The sequence below is a fragment of the Aulonocara sp. 'chitande type north' Nkhata Bay genome, linkage group LG17 (genome assembly GCF_057382095.1).
Source record: "Aulonocara sp. 'chitande type north' Nkhata Bay isolate Kocher_YH1m ecotype deep benthic linkage group LG17, A_spYH_male_GT1.1, whole genome shotgun sequence".
NCBI classification, from domain to species: Eukaryota; Metazoa; Chordata; class Actinopteri; order Cichliformes; family Cichlidae; genus Aulonocara; species Aulonocara sp. 'chitande type north' Nkhata Bay.
The window spans coordinates 41346104-41364345 of NC_141360.1; the positions used below are offsets into that span (position 1 = coordinate 41346104).

The 18242-nt window shown below is 46.3% G+C and overlaps 1 protein-coding gene across 3 annotated transcripts in view; it reads left to right on the forward strand.

Annotated features, from left to right (window-relative positions):
• dennd1b (DENN/MADD domain containing 1B) overlaps positions 1-17622 on the forward strand; it is a 92156-nt gene extending 74534 nt beyond the window's left edge. For all 3 annotated transcript variants that reach the window (XM_086268427.1, XM_086268428.1, XM_086268429.1), the window contains 8 exons: positions 2532-2622; positions 4100-4140; positions 5330-5365; positions 5731-5787; positions 6846-6935; positions 13601-13686; positions 14008-14230; positions 14453-17622. In XM_086268427.1, the coding sequence (XP_086124553.1) occupies positions 2532-2622; positions 4100-4140; positions 5330-5365; positions 5731-5787; positions 6846-6935; positions 13601-13686; positions 14008-14230; positions 14453-15292 (1464 nt within the window). In that variant the 3' untranslated portion in view covers positions 15293-17622. The remainder of the gene's footprint in view (positions 1-2531; positions 2623-4099; positions 4141-5329; positions 5366-5730; positions 5788-6845; positions 6936-13600; positions 13687-14007; positions 14231-14452) is intronic.
• The last annotated feature ends 620 nt before the right edge of the window (positions 17623-18242 follow it).

The window sequence follows — 18242 nt, forward strand, 5'->3', positions numbered from 1 at the left end:
CGGGCATAAAAAAGTGGTATCGTGCCATCTCTAGCAGAAGTCGCTCAGTTCAAACAACGTTCAAACGTTTTATTAGACCAGATTATGGAGGCAGATGGTGAAGCCACATCATCGTCTACAGTCCTCCCTTTATTCTTGATCGCTGTATTATAACATGTTTCCTGCGTACAGTAGTGGTCGTACAGGCTACTTGGGCGTAAGTCCTGGATCTTCAGGAGAGAACGCAGCATCCTATTCTATTAGTAAAGGACCTCCTTTACTCTTCGCCCAACACCTCCATGCAAAGAGAGCGGTGAGGAGAAGCACAGTGTTGATGAGGTACTGAAACTCTACTTTCCAAAGAAGCCTCAGCTCTCGCCTGCTTTAGTCCCAGTGATGCACACAGGTGGGGATGTCCTGGGCTCTGCCTCCTCCCCTGTTTGTCCAGAGGTCCCAGAAACCTGTAGTCCAAGGACCCAAAGCCAGACCACAGATGGCAGGATAGTTCTGGATCAGGTGGCCAGTTATTTGTCATGGCTTATAGTAGCAGAAGCTAGCTCCCCCCCACCACCACCACCACCATCAGGTTGTATAAGTTGGCACAGCACCCGTCCTGGTGTCGAGCTCCTTTAATGGGCGGTTCCAAGAGTGAGACATGCTAATCAGAGAACCTTGGTTATATCTGTAACCTTAACCATCCCCCACCACCCTTATTTAAGGCGGTATGAAAAGGGTCTGTTGTGTCTTCGTTCTTGTGTTTATGGACATGCTCATGCGCTTGAACACCAGAATGACTGTTTTTTGTTTTTAATTTATTTATTTGAAGTGCTGGTTTGTATGTGTGCGAGAGTGTGTTGATCACAGGCTGCCATTGATGAGTAATGTCTAATTAAGGCCCACAATGAGGCAGGTAATATGGCTGGGGGTGGGGTGGGGAGTGTAAGCGGAGGCTCTGGCTGGGTGATGATTTGGGTTGATTATCTGCGCTAATTGGGCCAGCCATGAAGCAGAGCACCGGTTGGAGGCGGCGCTCTCACCTCTCATTAAAATGATCTAATGATGAGTTTCCAGCTCTTCTGACCGTGGGCACGGGTCGACGTGTCGGCCGCTAGTTAGCAGGCTGTCCCTGAAGACATGCACCCAAGAACAGCCTCTGCTGCTGTTATACTTTGGCCACACTTTCAGGGGTGGAAACGGGACCGCTTGGAAATCAAATGGCAGCATGTTGCCTCTGTGCTCGTATGTTATTAAAATCCTTAAACATTGTTTGAAAGGTAGTAGGTGTTGATCACTAATTAATGGTAATAATTAGTGAAAATTCCAGCTTTAAATGCAGATGCAGATATATATGTTTGCATATCATTATATGCATTTATTTATTTAAATAAGCACAATGGCACATTGTTACTTTTCCCTCCAACCTCCACACAACAAGTTTAAAATGTAAACATCTAAGTTTGAGATAAGAAAATCAAATCTGTGCAAAGTTGTCTTTTCTGCATTTTCACACAGTTTTAACGACTCTTAGCAGACTTGTTAAAACTGCACTGTGTGTGTGTGTGTGTGTGTGTGTGTGTGTGTGTGTGTGTGTGTGTGTGTGTGTGTGTGTGTGTGTGTGTGTGTGTGTGTGTGTATTTTGTTCCTTTTTGTTAACATCCACAGACTTGCCAAGTTTAACCCGATGATGTCACAATAGAGGTTCGATCATAAAATAAGCTTTGGGACTAGAAGCTAACGCCAACCTGTGGTCAGTTTGGTTGGATGAAGTCAACAGAACACCGTGTGTGTGTGTGTGTGTGTGTGTGTGTGTGTGTGTGTGTGTGTGTGTCATCAATGTTCCTATAATGATTTTCTTCATGTTCAATATTTTAGAAATGTAATTTGTAGTTTCTTTCCCCTAAAAAAACCCCAAACACGGAGCCATAAAACATTGAACTAATAAGAATCTGCACTGCTTGGCACACCACAAATCTTATGTTAGGCCAAAATATTAAGGAACAAAGCCTTTGATGTCTTTGTAGCTGTTACACGTATAATTCAGTTTCCCGTCTCATCTCTGCTTTTTTAAGTTGCAGCCTCAGTCTGGGCGACTCCGTTTACTTTCATGCTTTTTAAAGAATGCTGTTTGTTTATTCTGTTCATCTTAAATGTTTACTTTGTGTTTGCAAACGTTTGTGTTGCGCTTGTGGTTGCGTAACATATTTACGCGCGACTGCGCTCGTGAAACGTGTCGCTGTCTAGCTGTTAAGTCCATATTTACGAGTGCGAGTTTTTCTGCTCGCCACGTTACAAAGGGAGGAAATGAAACTTCCTCGTGTCTCAGACAGAGTGTAGCATGTCGTCTGCTGCTCTAATCCCTCACCTGCTCCGCATTACCAAATCCCTATTACCTGCAGCCCAACTAATCTTGGGATGTAGTTTCCGTCAGGTAGGATTAATAACACCCCTCTGTGGCTGCTGGAGTGTTTGTATCTGTGTGAGTGTGTTCACATCCCCCCACCCCCTCCCCCGGCTCCCTTCTTTAATAAGCATGTTTAAATTTATGGTTGCAGTTCATCGACGGACGGCTGGCCAAATTGAACGCAGGCCGTGGCTTCACTGACGTGTTTGAAGAAGAGATCACAGAGGGGGGCTTCTGTGGAAGTGAGTACTGCTGGACTTGTCTGTCAATTAGCTGCGTTATTTTTATTTGCCATATTTTAATGCAACACACAGGAAGTGTCAGCGAACAGAACGAGGTGAGGCCGCTAAACTGAAAATAATTAGAAGCCTTTTTAAAAAATGCTGATAAATTATGTTCACTCAGTGTTTGAGGCCTGCTGTAAGATATCGCAGCTGCAACCATGTCGATGTTAATGCACTGATTATTATATAAGTGACACTGATGTCATGACTTGCAGTTGCTCTTTGCTGTTCTCAGGTTTAAAGTTTCACACGCATCCTGAGTGTTGTTTGTTCTCGGGCCGATAATAAAACGCACGTGTGAACCTAGCAGAGTGCAAACCAAAGAGCTTATTGTTTCCTGTTAAAACAAAGCCTCGCAGGACAAATTCGATCATATAATCGCAGCAACACAGATTTTAGACGGTAAAGAAAAGAAGCGGTGCCATCCAGATGTTGCTGCCGTCGTGCTTTTAAGCTTTTCAGTGTGAACTCTGACCCCGACCACACTGTGGTCTGATAGGAGATTCTGAGAACTATAGAAAATCTCCATAGACTTGACAAAGGCATTTGACTCTATAGATCCTGATATATTAATAAGAAACCTGGAACATTACGGTGTCAGAGGGGTCGCTCTAGATTGAGTCCAGAGTTATTTAACTGACAGGAAGCAGTTTGTGAAATTAAATGCTCCCTATGTGCACATTGCTTGTGATGTACCCCAAGGGTCAGTTTGGGCCCCAAATTCTTCAACTCAACACTAAACAAGGCAAAGCAGGTATTAGACAGAACATCCCTTCATGTTCTACTGTTCACTGGTTTCACCTTACTTAAGCTACTGTGCAGAGGTCTGGGGCCACAACTGTAAAACTACATTACATTCACTTTGTACTCTTCAAAAAACGCAGTTTGAATCATCCACGCTGCAGGTTACAGGTTACTGCAGTCTGAAATATTGAAATGTGCCGATCTAGTGAAATTCCAAACAGCACAAATTCTATTCAAAGCAAAAAATAAGGAACTGCCAGGAAATATTCAGAGTATGTTTGTTCTTAAAGAAGTTATAATTGAAGGGGTTTTTGTAAGTGAAGGTCCGTACTGCAAGAAAAAGCTTCAGTGTTTGTGTGCATGGAGTGAAGCTGAAGCAACGTCCAACAGAAAACGGTTCAAAAAGAGTTAAAAATATGATCTTCTTGAACTATAAAGACATGAAAATGTTGAAATTAAGTGAAAGTCTCTAGAAAATGTCATGATGTGATATTAACTTTATTTTGTGTAGTATTTTTTTCTCTTTGCTAAATGTTGCTGTTTATTGTTTGCATGATCAAAGTAACAAACAAAACAGTCGATTATTTTACATAATGATGTTTCACTGTGGCTGCATTTCCAGCAGCCAGTATGGGGCTTCTTTTGAACCCTGAACGATTAATCACATGTCCTGTTTTATACGTCCTGTCAGGTAATTCTCGGTCTTACCAGCAGTGGATGCACACCGTAAAGGTATTTACCGTACATGCTGTATCTACATCTATACCTTTCCCAGTGCTTTTATTTTTATATATATTATTCCCGAGTTATACTTAATTGAAAGCATGACAGGCGCGACTTGGCGTTTGAAGCCTCGCCGTTGCCTTTGGAATGAAGGCGCCGCCTGAACGCGCAGATCGAGCTCGAGTGCAGTTGGGTGCGTGTGAAGCGGCGCGTGCAGCAGGACAGCGGAGACGGACGGGGAGGGAGACGGAAGCGATTTGACGTGACAAGACGTCCTCCGACATGACGTGTTGATCTGGCAGCAAACACGGGCGTTACTCCGCTGAACCACGGCGAGAACACGCGTCTCTCCCGCCTTCATCTCTCTCTGGCCATTTCCTCCTCTTCTCTTATCCGTCTGTCTCGCTCTCTCATTTCTGTCACAGCCCCCCCCCACCCCCACCCCACCTCACCACAACCTTGGCCTCTCCCTCTCTCACTCACCCCCCCAAAGCCGTCAGCTAAGGCTGAATTAGTCCTCTAGAGTGCTCTTCAAAGGTTTGTTAAAGTTCATATTTCCTGACTGACAGGGATCTATAAGAGGGGCCTTCACCTCGGCCCCTCTTCTCCTCTCCCTCTGCCAACTTCTGAAACGCTGCCTGCCATTTACTCTGTTTAGCCGTTTAGCCGGCGCTTTGTGCTTACACTAAAGACCCAGCAGAGAGAAAAGAGTTGAGACGCCAAAGGAAAAAAGCAGCAAATCAGAGAGACAAAGAAGAAAGGCGGCGAGAGATGCTGGGTGCCATAATGTCAGTGTGCAGAACTCAAAGTACGAATCAATCACATACCATCCTTTCTATCGCTGTTTTAGGCTGCTTCTAAATAAAACCACGTCGTCTATCGCTGCTCGCTGATACTGTTTGGTGTTTATGCGTCGCTGTTAGCAGCTGTGTTGTTTTGTAGATTGTAGCTAAGGTGTGCGCTGTAAGTCGTGCTGCGGCCAACGTGTGGCGAGTGACATAGGAGCTGATCAATCGGTGCGATCGCCCGGTGTGGTTTAACGTGAGCCGGAACTCATTTGTCGCCAGACTGATTGCAGTGAAAGTCGATAAAGCCGCATCTCTGCGGCTGTAGCAGTAATTGATTCAAATGTTCTTTTGAATGTTTGTGCGTTTGCCCCAAGCGCCCGTCCCTGACTGACTGTTTCCGTGTGTTACAGAGAGGAGGAGCGCTCTTCAACACAGCCGTGTCAAAGGTAAAGTGTTGCTTTGCATTCGTGCACAACAAGGATTCAAACCTGGAAGAAAAAGAGGTTTTAAAGATGTTTTTAAAGGTTTTCAAATGAACTTTTTCAAACTTGGCCGACGAGTCGCCAACAATCAGGAGAATTGTTCACAGCTAGTAGATATTAGATGAGCGTGTTGTTATGTGGCGTACGGTAGGGTGGCCGGGGTGCCCCGCCTGGATGTGCGAGGCTCTCTCATCCCGCCTCTTGTCTGCATGTTTTTTTGCCACGGGGATCAAAGTATTTCTTGATGTTACATGAAACCAGAACAGAATGTTAATGCAACATGTTTTGTGTGTAATCTGTGTCTTACTGTGTGTGTGTTTCCCTCCTAGGCCAAGGTTCATGCTAAGAAGGGTATCCGGGACTTTAGGGGCATACTTAAAGCAAGGGTGAGCTGCACCGGACCTTCGCACGCTGTCGGGGGCGTGCAAACACACCCGCGCACACATCATTTTGTTGGGAGGCCCTCGGATGGATACATGCCTCCCTCATAGAAACAGACAGGAAAGCTGCTTTACATGGAGTGTGTGATTCTGACGTAGGGGCCTTTTAATGACTGTTGAAGCCTGCTTAGCGCTTTGTTCAGGGCTGTACATTTTTAACCAGCGCCCCTCTGGCTATGGCCTGTCATGTCATCCGAGCCGCAGCCCCTTCTTTCTCTCTTTATTGTCTGCATATTTCATCAGCGAGCCTGTGATTTCCTCAAAGCTAATGTAACGAGGTGTATGTTTCCATAAGCCTGATGGATTTGATAAGGCAATAGCAGTTTGATCTGTCAGTGGGAAACCGAGAGGCTCAGGGTGCTGATGATGAGCAGGAGGGGAGGGCGCAGCGGCGGCAAACAGAGGTGCGGAAAGTGTTTGATTCTCCGCTTAAACACGTTTCCTTTTTAGAGAAATTAATTTATGATGCGATTCAAACTGCACCGGATTTCTTTTGCTGCCAGCTGCACGACCCCAAGCGGGGGCCCTAAAACCACGAGCATGTCGATGCGTCAGAGGTGGTTACCGTGGTTGTTGTTGTCGTAACTCAGAGGGAAATGTTTCAAGCGACAGAGCGAAAGGCATCCATCTGTCTCGTGCTGAAAAATGTCTCGTAGAAGTGAAAAGTTTGTTTTTGGCTCTGAGACTGAAGAACAACCAGACTTTCATCAGTTTTAATAGCAGTTACGTGTATTTGCTCGTGATTCTTTTTTCTCCGACTAATTTGGTGCATTGAGTATTTTCTGCATCACAAAGCGTCCACGTATAGTTGAAACTGTGTCACGCAGAGGAAACCAGGTAAAGCCACGTGGATTTGTCGAAAACCAGCCAGAGACCGATCGCTTAACCTTTAACGTAACGTTACTGTGAGGCGGCATCAGACGGCTTCGTTGCATTCATTGCTCTTTTGTATGGACGTCGATATTTACGCCTGTTTTGTAACCGAAATTCATCTTCTTTGTCAGGACGATGAAGAGGAGGGGATCGTGGTCCATCCAGGATCTCCAACCAGTACCAAGAGCCTGTCTCCAAGGAGACTGCAGAAGATGAGACGGGTATGACACACACACACACACACACACATCAGTAAATGAGTTAACTACATTTACACTGACTGATTACAGCAGAGCTCACTTTCACTTGACCAGAATGGATTCAGTGTTTTTCCTCTGAACTCTTTTCAGTCCACTCCCTCCCCCCCACATCTCTCTGACTCCCCTCCCTCCCTCGTTCTCCCCCAGCTCTCTGTCTCTCTTGTAGCATCTCTCAGAAGTACAGTAGTTTGTCAGGGTGCCAAATGTAACGATAAGCATTTTTTCCTCGTTCAATGCGCTCGTGTTGTACATTCAGTGTTTTCCTCTGAACAGCACGGACAGTCGAATCAGCTCATCTGCTGGTCAGCGTTTCCTCTGAAGAATTTGCTTGTGCACCATAAGTGCTAGCACTTTTTTTTTGTTCTTTGTTGTGTGCAGAGCGTGCACACGCACAAAACACACATTCATCAATAAATATGCGAGGAGAAAATACTCTGTAGTTTAACTATTAGACGCTGCAGCGCGGTGTAAATGAAAATGTGTAGATTTAGCATCGCGCTGTTGGAGTCGCACACATCTGTGCTAAACAAATGCACACAGCCTCGAGGATGCTGCTTCTGCTCCTGCCTCGCGTCTGTGCTCGGCTGGTCCAGGCTGGAGCTTTTCCACCTCTTATTGCTAAATGAATATATGGACTCCCAGTTCCCAGCTTTAAAGACGCACACACACACAAACACGCCTGCGTGCACATTCTGACATTTTGGTCACAGTCGTGTAAGAGTGTGATTAGGAGAGGTTGTGCTGTCTCTAATTAGTGTTGTATTTCCTGTGTGTGTGATGAGGCTGGAAAGTCTTAGCGCAGAGGAAGGTGTGACGGCCGGGGAGAAGAGAGGAACGGCAATTAGGGCTTTTCTAAAGGCCTCCTCGGACACCTCCCGCCCCCCAGCCGGCATGCGCGTGCACCCCCACAAACATGCACGCACACACTTTTTTTATTCAGGATATACAGCCCCGCTCGTACCGCCGAGGCCCGCTCATTGCCACAGTAACGGGTCCCTGGAGACCGCTGGAGGAGGGACACGCAGGACACAGGACGGCGTGTCCCACAGCGCCGCTTTGTGTGTTTGTGTTTAGATGTAGTCCATCAGTTTCTCTTCCCGATGATGCTCCCGTTCTTTGCTCTCATAATATTGATTTTCTCTATTTGCATATTAACCAATTCACACAAATCAAAAGCACTTGCAAACACTACTTGGTTTAATTGATGAAATGGATATTAATTAATATTCATGCACATAAATCCTCGGCTGCAGGTACAGGCCTCAATATTTTATTGTATTTTGAACAAATAGTCTGCAGTTTTTTCTCTACGTCAGTAATTTCTATACTTTGAACCGCTTAGTGCAGCACATTTACATTATATCTGAAGACGAGCGTCACCGTTGTTCTCGCGCTCGCCGTGTCTCACTCGTCTCTTTTTTAAATTATTTTCTTCAGCTTTCTATAAAATGTTCGTGCTGTTGTTCTGCCCACAAACGTCTTGACCAGGTGTTCCTCGCACGAGAAATTGATCTCAGTGGGACTAACCCAGTTAAATAAAGGTTAAGTAAAGTGGAAAAGAAGCACCTTGATCCGCCTCCCTCGCTCGCGCCCGCACGTTTGGCCCGCGCTCATCGTTAAAAGTTTTTTAATCTTTAGGGGTTTTTTGTCGTGTCTCTAACCACACAGCAAACATTTGTCTCAACAGTGCAAAAAAATCCTTGTAAATATTTGTGCACTTTTAAGATCAATGAGGGTAAAACGATGAATAAAAATAGCTTTCAGTGCAAGGCGTTAAAAACCTACAGTGAAAATGTAGAAAGTAACACCGTCATGAATGTGTGTGTTCATGCAGACTTATTTTAAGTGTACTTATTAAACTGGCAAAGACTTTTGCTTTAAAAACAATCCAGTAAACACATCATGAAACATGAGCGTCTGTTTTTTATTATTTTGAGAGATTTTCTGCACCTTTTCCTTAATTTCTGCACTTAATTGACCAACAAGTGGAGTCAGTGCGTCGCTGAGCCAGGAGAGAATACACTGCTGTTACACGTCTAATAAAGGTAATATTACCAGCTAATTTGTTATTAAAGCATTTTGTGCTGCGTGCACTAAACCCATCAGCGACGCCTCCACCGTACGTTTAACCGAGTGACCGTCGGAGCGCCGTCCACCTGAAACACGTCAGCTGCAGAGACGCTGCAAACGCCAACGTGGAAGAAAAATGTTGCTTTTTTTAAACAAATCTTTTTCTTTGCACACATTTCTGTGTGTCCTTGAAATGAAACGAATGATCCCGCAGAAGCTCCTTTAATTAATCATAGCGAAATAATCATAGTTACCAAATTCCTTTTCTATTTGATCAGCCAACACATGTACCAGAGAGGAAGTGCTGCTGTCATATGCATTCATATTTCAGCTGCTTCCGCCAATGTGGGTGATTTGTAGTGTTTGGTGAGCGTGTTGATTAAGAATGTGGGAGTAATCCTTTCGTTTGACAGGAACGAGGCTGAACGGGGCAACAAACAGCCATTGTTCTGGCTCCTGTATGGTTTCCTGTGAGCACCAGTTTCTGCTCAAGATTTAGCTTAGAGTGTGTGTGTGTGTGTGTGTGTGTGTGTGTGTGTGTGTGTGTGTGTGTGTGTGTGTTTCATGTGGCACTGTGCTCCAAACATCTGTGAATAGAAACTATGTCTGTACCTCATCCCTTTAGTATGTGAGGCTGTATCTGAGTGCTGTGCACAAACATGCATTTATCAGTTCGCCTCAGGTTGGAGGCAACTGAATGACAGCTGTTAGGCGTGCAGAGGAGAGCAGAGGTCGGGACAGCGTTATGGGCAATCACAGCCAGCAGGCTTGTGGCCGGGCTCAGCCCCCGGGCTGTGGACTCTTCACCTGGTGAAGCAGGAGAAGTGCCAGCTCAGAGTTGAAGGGAAACAGGAAGCTAGCACAGATGTAAAACAGGAACAAAGTCTGCAGGATACTTGAGTGTGTGCGTGCGACGATGAAAGGCTGTCATTTGTCTCCGAGATCAAACGTGTTTTTACTGATATGTGTTTTAAAGACATTATTACCTTTATGTTCTGTGTAAATGAAGATGCTTTAACGGGGACAGCACACAGACCCGTCTGGGTAAAGTGGTTGGATCTGAAAGTGTCACAGCTCAATAATCTAAATTTTAAATGTGACTCTGAGTGGAGAATAGGTTTGTTATACTCATCATAAGATTAACGCTGCGCATTAGTAGCAGCAGTTTGGATGTGTTAGCGTACAGTTGCTCTGTGTGCTTCCCTGGTATCTGCATGCATGTGCAGTCTCCTCTCCACTTAGTTTCTAAGGTCTTCAGAGACCCGCCGGCTTCCTGGCTGAAACCAAAGTGCCATCTCCTGGAAGCTTCAAAGTACTGCATCGCACCCACTGAAGGACACCTGGTGATTTTTCTTTTTTTAACCTGAGGTGTTCGGTTTGACAGAATGAGCATAATGCACATTTCGTCTTCTTTTATACGGCTCCTGGTTTGAGTGAAAAGGAAGCTTTCAGCAACAGCCAGTTGGACAGAGGAGCAGTGGATCGCTCCTCAAACGCCGCTTTTTTTCTCCTCTCCCTTTTTCGAGTGAGCGGCTCTTAAACAGGCAGACACTTGGCCGTACTTCTGCAAAGGCTTTGCTTCTCCCCGAGGTTTGTTTGCATTTACTGGAATCTCTTTACATACACTGCCAAGCTGTGAGATTAGTGCCCGCTCTGAAATACCATATGAAATGTATAATGTTCAACCAGCTATTAAAGCCCACTAGCGTTTGGCCCTGTCACAGAGAGTTGTTCTGTATAACTGGTCATGCAGGGAAGGAAAGCGGAGGAGAGACCAACTTTGTCCAAACACAGCTTGTCAGAAGCACGGTGGCGACCTTTTCCCCGACTGAAGAAATGAATCGAATCTGAGTTTTTCTTCTTTACGTGTCTTTGCTCGATGTAATCTTAGCTTGTTTATAGCCGCCATGTTTACAATTACAGTTCAGTTCCAGTAGTAATGCATTAAAAAAGTCCATAAAATCCGCCGATCCTTGTTTTTAATTCGACAAACCCCCGAGAGTTTTTTAAAATAACCTGTTTTTATTATTTTCGCGACTCCTGCTTGTCGTGGTGAGGAGGAAGGAACGGAGAGCCCGACAGACGGAAACGGTGACATCTGTCACTGACAGCCGAGTGATGGAGGGAAGGAAATGAAAGACGGGAGGCGTGGAGCGAGAATCACTTTTTCATTTTCGCCTTTCAGCTTCCCATTAGCCGACAGCGAGAAGCTAATGAAGGAGCGGTATGATAATGTGCTGTTCTCCTGCTCGGTGCTCTCCTCTGTCCTGTCAGGCCTGTGGCGATGTGGGACGGTGACAGAGCTGTCGCAGCTGTAACAGCAGACCTGTTTGCACTGGTTAGGAATATCTCATCGTGCATGTCTCTGTATTTATATTTTATTTGCTGTTGTTCACATCGACGTGCAGCCAATCTCATTTCTGAGCTCCGATTTTAACCGCTGCTCTTGGTTGTGACAGCTCCGCAGAGCCAGTAATCAAGTAACTACCAAATGCACACTTTGATTTATGACGGCGGTTAAATGAACTCAGTATGCTGGCCGTTAAAGAAACGAAGAAGAAGAAGAAGAAGTGATAAAGCGACCCCTGCTCTTTTATTGTGAAACGCCTCGTTGTTGTAAATAGTTTGGTCTTTCCTGTTGCTCTGAGGGTCACAGTGAAGAGAGGGAATGACAAATTGATGAAGCCGTGAAGTGACGTCCCATCTATTTACTGCTCCCTGCGGTACTTCCTGTTGTGTAGACAGAGCTGTAACCGAGATCAGAGGGCCGGGCGTCGTGACCTGTGTCCGGTCGCTTTAATAAACACCTACACGCAGAGAGAGGAGCTGCGTTCATAAAGGATATAGAACATGCGTCTGTAGTGTTTAAGAAAGTATTTTTGTGTCCGAAGCCGACGCTCCGCAAGTGTCTCACAGGTGCATCTCTTGCTCTGCTGGCGTGCTTTGCTGGCTGGCGTGCCGGCCTGGCCCCAGATTTACTGCCCTGACACAGGAATCCATTAAAAGCTGTTTAGGGATCCCAGGCCTGAGCCCCTCTGAAATCTCTTTCATTATAGCTCCAAGCTACCATAGAAGGGGAGCGGCTCGGCCAATCAGCAGTGCCACCACATGTGTTTGTGTTTAGCCCGATGGCTGAGAGGCTTAAGTGGCTACTGCACACATCTCCTCGGCTGACTTTTATGGAGAAAATGGCACTTTAACTCTTTGTGTTTCTTTTTTTTTTTTTTTTGTAATAGTGTGCATGCGTGTGTGTGTGTGCATGCGTGTGTGTGTGCATGCGTGTGTGTGTGTGTGCACACGTGCGTGCACACAGGCCCTAAATGAGGCCAGCGCAGCCACACGTTACATTCCGCCTGTCTGGCTGGCACCGCGTCAGCTAATCAAGACCGGCTTGCTTCACCGTTCCAATACTGACCCCCTCCAAACTGCCCCCGCCCCTCAAACACACACTCGCACACCATTCCCATCATTCTTTGGGGCTTTGAGGAATCCTGCCTCACCTCTACATTTCCTTCCTTCCCGTTTTCACTCGTTTACCTTCCTCTCTCGCTCTTTGTTCTGGCGTTTGAGTCACGGTGCACGATCACAATCATCCTCAGAGTTCCTTCCCGACACTCTGATCACTTTTGAGGCTGAACAACATCTTTTTTTTCTGGGTGACGGCCTTTGATAACGCAGCTTACGTTAGTTTAAAGAGAAACGTGCAGAGAGGTGGAGCCTAAAAGTGGCGTTAAAAAGCAGAGAAAACATCGCTGTAACCCACTGCGGCGGTGCTGTAACTGCACCCACGGGCGCTTAAAGACAACACAGATATTGTTAAAGAAAGCTAAATGAGCAAAATGTAAAGAGTGTGAATTAGAAAGCGTGAGATGAGTTAACATCAGGGAACATGAACGCAGTGAGAGGAACATGTGCATCTTAGTGGAAGGCATGTTAATAAGTGGCCCGGGGCAGATTTGGGCTCCCACGGGGAGAGTCCTGCCCCTGCGCTGTAAAGCTTCTGTCTCTTCCCTAACCCGCCCATTAAACACGGTACACAGGTGGCTTATTAAACCACCGTGTCAGACGACCGCAGTGCGCTCAGATCATTCACCACGCTGCAGTGTCAAATGCACTGGTGCCATAATGCAAGTTATTGGTGTAGCTGGCCGTATCTTGACTCTCCGGCACCTTTTACTTCATGTTTAATGCTGAGTTTGATAAAACACTGCAGGGGATCTTAAAGATTTTTATCCCCAGACCCAAATTTGACAAATTTAGTCTCCACCCTGAGAACGCGGGCTCGTTAAAACAGGCTATTAGTCCCGTCTTATGGGGACCCACCAGACACGCACTCTTTTTTTCTTCTTCTTTCTGTCGAATCCCAAGTCGTACTTTTATGAAAAGCTCAGCAGAACGCCGTACTCTGTCTGGACTCGTGTTTATCAGCAGTCTTGTATTATTTACTGAGAAGCTGAGACACCCCCCCCAAACCCCTCGGGTCCATTTTTATTGTTTTATCTCGTTATTTTTTTCTTTCTAACTACATCCTCCTGCCTTTTTATTCTCATTAACAGCATAACTTCAGCAAGTCTCCCATGAGCATGGGCCCTCGAGAGCTGGGCTATGGGCTTGATGATGAGGAGCTGGACAATGCAAGCAAGTGAGTGAAGCCATTTTCAGTTTTGGATCGATATGTCAAGATATGACAACTTGGGGTGATGGATTCAAAAGTTGGTTATGTGCAGAAGTGCTTTTGTCCTCCTTTTTTCTTTTTCCCTCATGGCGACACTGCCCCCTAGTGGACACACTGGGCAGGAGCACATTGATGGAATTGTGATGTCATTTGTATGATGTTGAGCAGCATATTGCATTTGACCCTCTCATAAAAACGTGGTTATCTTGTGAAAAATGATCTCTTGGACGCGCGTGCACACAGATGAAGGGGTAATCGGACGTTTCGCTCTTTTTCCTCCAAACGCAGGGTCTCCTCAGAGGACAGCGGCGACGTGCCGTCCTACAACGAGGACAGCGATGACTCGTACTCCCTCGATCTGGACATCGACTCCTCTCAGTCGGGCCAGATGAACCTTCTGGAAGAAATCCTGGATTCTCTGACGACCACGACGATGGACCAAGGAAGACTCAGTGCCGCCAAGAGTCTGGACTTCTTCTTGTCCGTGGATGATTTAGACTACAAAGCCCCGGTACGCAGGAAAATGTAGAGTAGGACGAGTCTCGTTTTACAGGAAATAGAAATGCTTTCTGCGTCTGCTTTCACCTTTTTATTTGCTAAGTTGTGAATAAATCCAACATATCTAAAGACGGCTTCATTCTGACTTGAGGTCAAAGGTCATCATATGCATTAGTCAATAAAGAATAACAGCGAGGGTGAACATGTGGTGACTCTCCTGCCTCTTGTTTGCCAGACCAAGCCCACGCCCTGCAGCGAGTCCAGACCTGCAGATGAGAGCAGCTGTAGTGGAGGCGGCGATCAAGGCGGGTGGAATACGGGTCAGGATGACACTGTGGTCCACGGGAAACACCTTCCACCGTCCCCACGCAGGCAGCCCACCAAGAGCAGCCTGAAGATGTCAAAAAAATCCGCAGCAGTCCCTGCGGCGCCCGCTGCTAGCCCACCAGCCCAGAGCGCCGACGTCTCAGTGCCGAATCCTCATCAGTCCGACCCCGACCCGCTGCCTACAGCGTGGAAACCGGGAGATTGTTTCTCTTACTCGCCAACGCTGTCCCATCGAGTCGCACCTCTGCGGTCGTCCCCCACTCTCGCACAAACCTACAGTTCCTCAGCATCCGCGTCTGACCCAAGCTGCTCTCCTGCACCGGGGGTGCGGGCGCGGACCATCTCGGACCCTCAAAGCGGCTCGGAGCCTCAGCAGGCCAAGAACCAGACTGCCTCGACCTACGTGCTCAGGAGGAAGGTCATGTCCAAGGAGACGACGAGGCAGTACCAGCAGAAGGCCCTCCAGAGGCGGGAGAGCAAAGAGGGCATGGGGAGCCCGTCGAGGACCAGCCATTCAGCCGTGCAGGTCCCCTGGGAGAAGGAGATGTCCAAAGAGGGGCTCCTCGGGCTCGGCCTGTGTTTGGGTCAGGGTAAAGGCTCGGGGGCCCCCGCGGCGCAGGATCAAGGTCTCCTGGAGGAGATCGACTCTACGTGTTGCCTCGGCGCGGTCCTCCACACCAGCCTGCAGCTCTCGCAAGTTAACAACAGTCACCACCAGGTGCAGGGCAAAGCTGCAGACGACTCCTGAGTCTGTAAAACGCAGCAGGTTTACTCTTCTTTTACGACTAGCAGCTATCTGCAACAAAACTATTCTTTTTCCCTTTGTTTTTAATCTCGACACTCGGCTCCGAGCATACGTCCAAACCTGCCAACACAAACAAAAAGCCACCGAGTGAGGAGCAGGAAGAGGACGTGGTGCGCCGCAGAGATCTCCCTCTATGAGCCGTCTGCATATTTTAAACTCAAACCTGATTTATAGCGATTGGAAAAAAACAAATCAACTAAACGTCGTCGGCTCTTTCCTCTGGAATCGGATGCAAGTGCAGCGTCTCGTGAACTGTGATCCAAAACCACAGACCACAGCCGAACTGTTACCATCCTCGTTTAACCTGCTTCACCAGTTCATGACTTGTTTAAAAAAGTACAACTGCAAACAAAAGTTACTTCAGCAGACGGAGATTTTCAGTATTTCTTTCTAATGATCTTTAATAACGTTTTGTGTCGTCTAGTATTTTTCACATGTTCACCCCAAACGATGCACTAAACGCATTTTCGATAAAGTCGCGGCTGACGGAGGAGTTTGGAAAAGCCTCCGGAGCGTGTCAGGAGTAAGAAGGGACGCTGCGTCGCTCCAAACATTTCACATGATGAATTTGCACATGTGGATTAACAGCTGATGATTCCTACCAGGTACTAAAGTCTTTAGCAAAAAAGCAGGTGAGGCGGGCCTTTTGACTCGCCGTACGCTGCGTGACATGTCTGCCTTACACGGACATGTGATTTCTTTTTTAAACTCTGGTGTCTTAATCTACAGATGCCACAGCAGGTACTTTGTAATCAGAATCACTGTCGATTTAATAGAATAATGAATGATACATGATGTGCTTTAAGCTGCTGTCAGTCGCGTCCACAGTGATGTCCAAATCTCCTCAGGACACTTTGTTTTCTCCACACTGAAGAGACCCCAGTCAAAGGTCAAAGCCAGTATCCCTGCTCCAGGCTTCTCCCCCATCACGACTCTCACTTTGACCTTAAAATTACGGCCAGTTGTTGCCGATTTCATGACGTTTTATGCGGGTGAATAAAGGTGAACTTTCTAGGAGGTGCTCTATATTTTTACGATGAACAAATCCCCTGAAAAGACCAAAACTATCAGGCTTTGTGCGTCTCGCCACTATCACACTCCTGTGTTCAGTCTTTGGCTGGTTTTTGGTCTTTTCACAGTATTTGCTGACGTGTCTTTCTTCGCCTTTCTCACACGAGGGAATAACGGTCTGTGCGTGGGTCGGAGTCACGCTGCACTATAATGCAGCGGTTGATGATTGTACTGTAATGAAGCAATATAGTTCTCAGAGTAGCCACATGGATGTAATGTGCACAGAGTCTGAAGCATTCCTGTAACAGACTCTCCTGTGGAGAGAAACGCCGCGTCCAGCCCTCGCGGCTTCCCGTCATTCACCGCGTCACCGCAAACCCAGAGAGAAGCAGAGCGCTTTTCTTCTTCTTTTCGGGAATATTACATTTATGGTTCGTTGTTCTTATGATTTATGCCAGACGCCAGTCGGTGTGGCAGTTTAATAGCAGCCATTTCTCCACTTTCTGAGTGCTGCTCTGCGTTAACGATTTGCTCATAAAATCACTGGCGTGCTTCTAAAAGCCCAAGAATCGGTTAGCGAATCCAAAACGGAGGAAAAAACCAAAACAGACTCCAGAAGCGTTTGTGTGCTGCCCTCTGTGCTCTGTAAACATTAAGAAAATACTTCTGTACTATGCAAACATGCCAAATACTAAAGTTTCTCTGAGAGTGATTCGATTTCACTTGAGTATAAAGTCACGATTGGACTGCTTTCTGCCCCCGAACGAATAAACAACCACATTTAAAGAGAAAGCTGGTCCGTGTGCTGTGCCTTACGCAGGTACGCTGTAGGAAGCTGGGCTGTGCGTGTTTCTGACCGCCGCCCGGACCTGAGAAACGAACCTGACACGAACTCGCGTTGTTTTCGTTGGTCGTTGGGTTTCGGCTGCGCTCAGCTGGTTCCACTCAGTGTTTTTAGGGTTTCTTTGCTGCGGTGGTCGCTGGGAATCTCCCCGCTCGTGTTTAAGAGAAGATCTCGGGGTTACTTTATCCTTTTGTAAATGAGGTACTTTTCCTTTGGTTGTTAGCGGATTCCTTATGTTGTGTGTGCTCTTTTTTTTTTAATAAAAAACTTGTGCTGAGCTTATTCTGTATTTAAAAAAAGAACAATTCTCAGAGGAGTTGATTTCATAATGAAAAAATTATTTTCAGCTGAATAGACGTATTTTTGCTGGCTTGAGTATATTTTACATGGATAATATATGATCGGTATTAGAATTTGTTTTTACAAGATGCATCTAATATTTGAATGTTTTAGATTTTATTTTTGGAGGAAAAAAGAGATATGGACAAATGTCCCATGTAGCCGTTCACATTCAGATGGACGTACTGACGCCTGCTCGTACACAGTAAACACGGCTGTGGCCGCGTGGACGCGCTGCTTGTGCTTTCTGTTGCTTTCATTTCGGTATTTCGCGCCTCCATCGTCATCAAACAGAATGGTGGACGCGAACATCCGGTCTCGTATGTTACGTCGCGTGTTGGAGTGAAATGTAACATTTCATGTAAAATGTAACAAACAAAACTAGCTACTGTAAATCTAACGGCGGAGGGGTGAGAGGGAATATTCGAGTGTCCAGCTGCTGTTGTGAAGATCATTTGAGAAGCTTTACACTAAAACAAAGAACCCCGAGCGTGTCTGACTCTGTAAACGGGACTCGGGTTGTCCTGAAAGCGTGTATTTGCAGTGAGTGGGAGGTGGTGGATTATGTAGCATCTTTTACTGAGTGTGGGTTCATGCACAGGTTCTTCTTTACAAAGATGACGATGTCACGACTTTTACACTGAATATTACAGTCGGCAATTAAAAATGTATATATTCCCCCCTCCCCCTGTCTCGGAA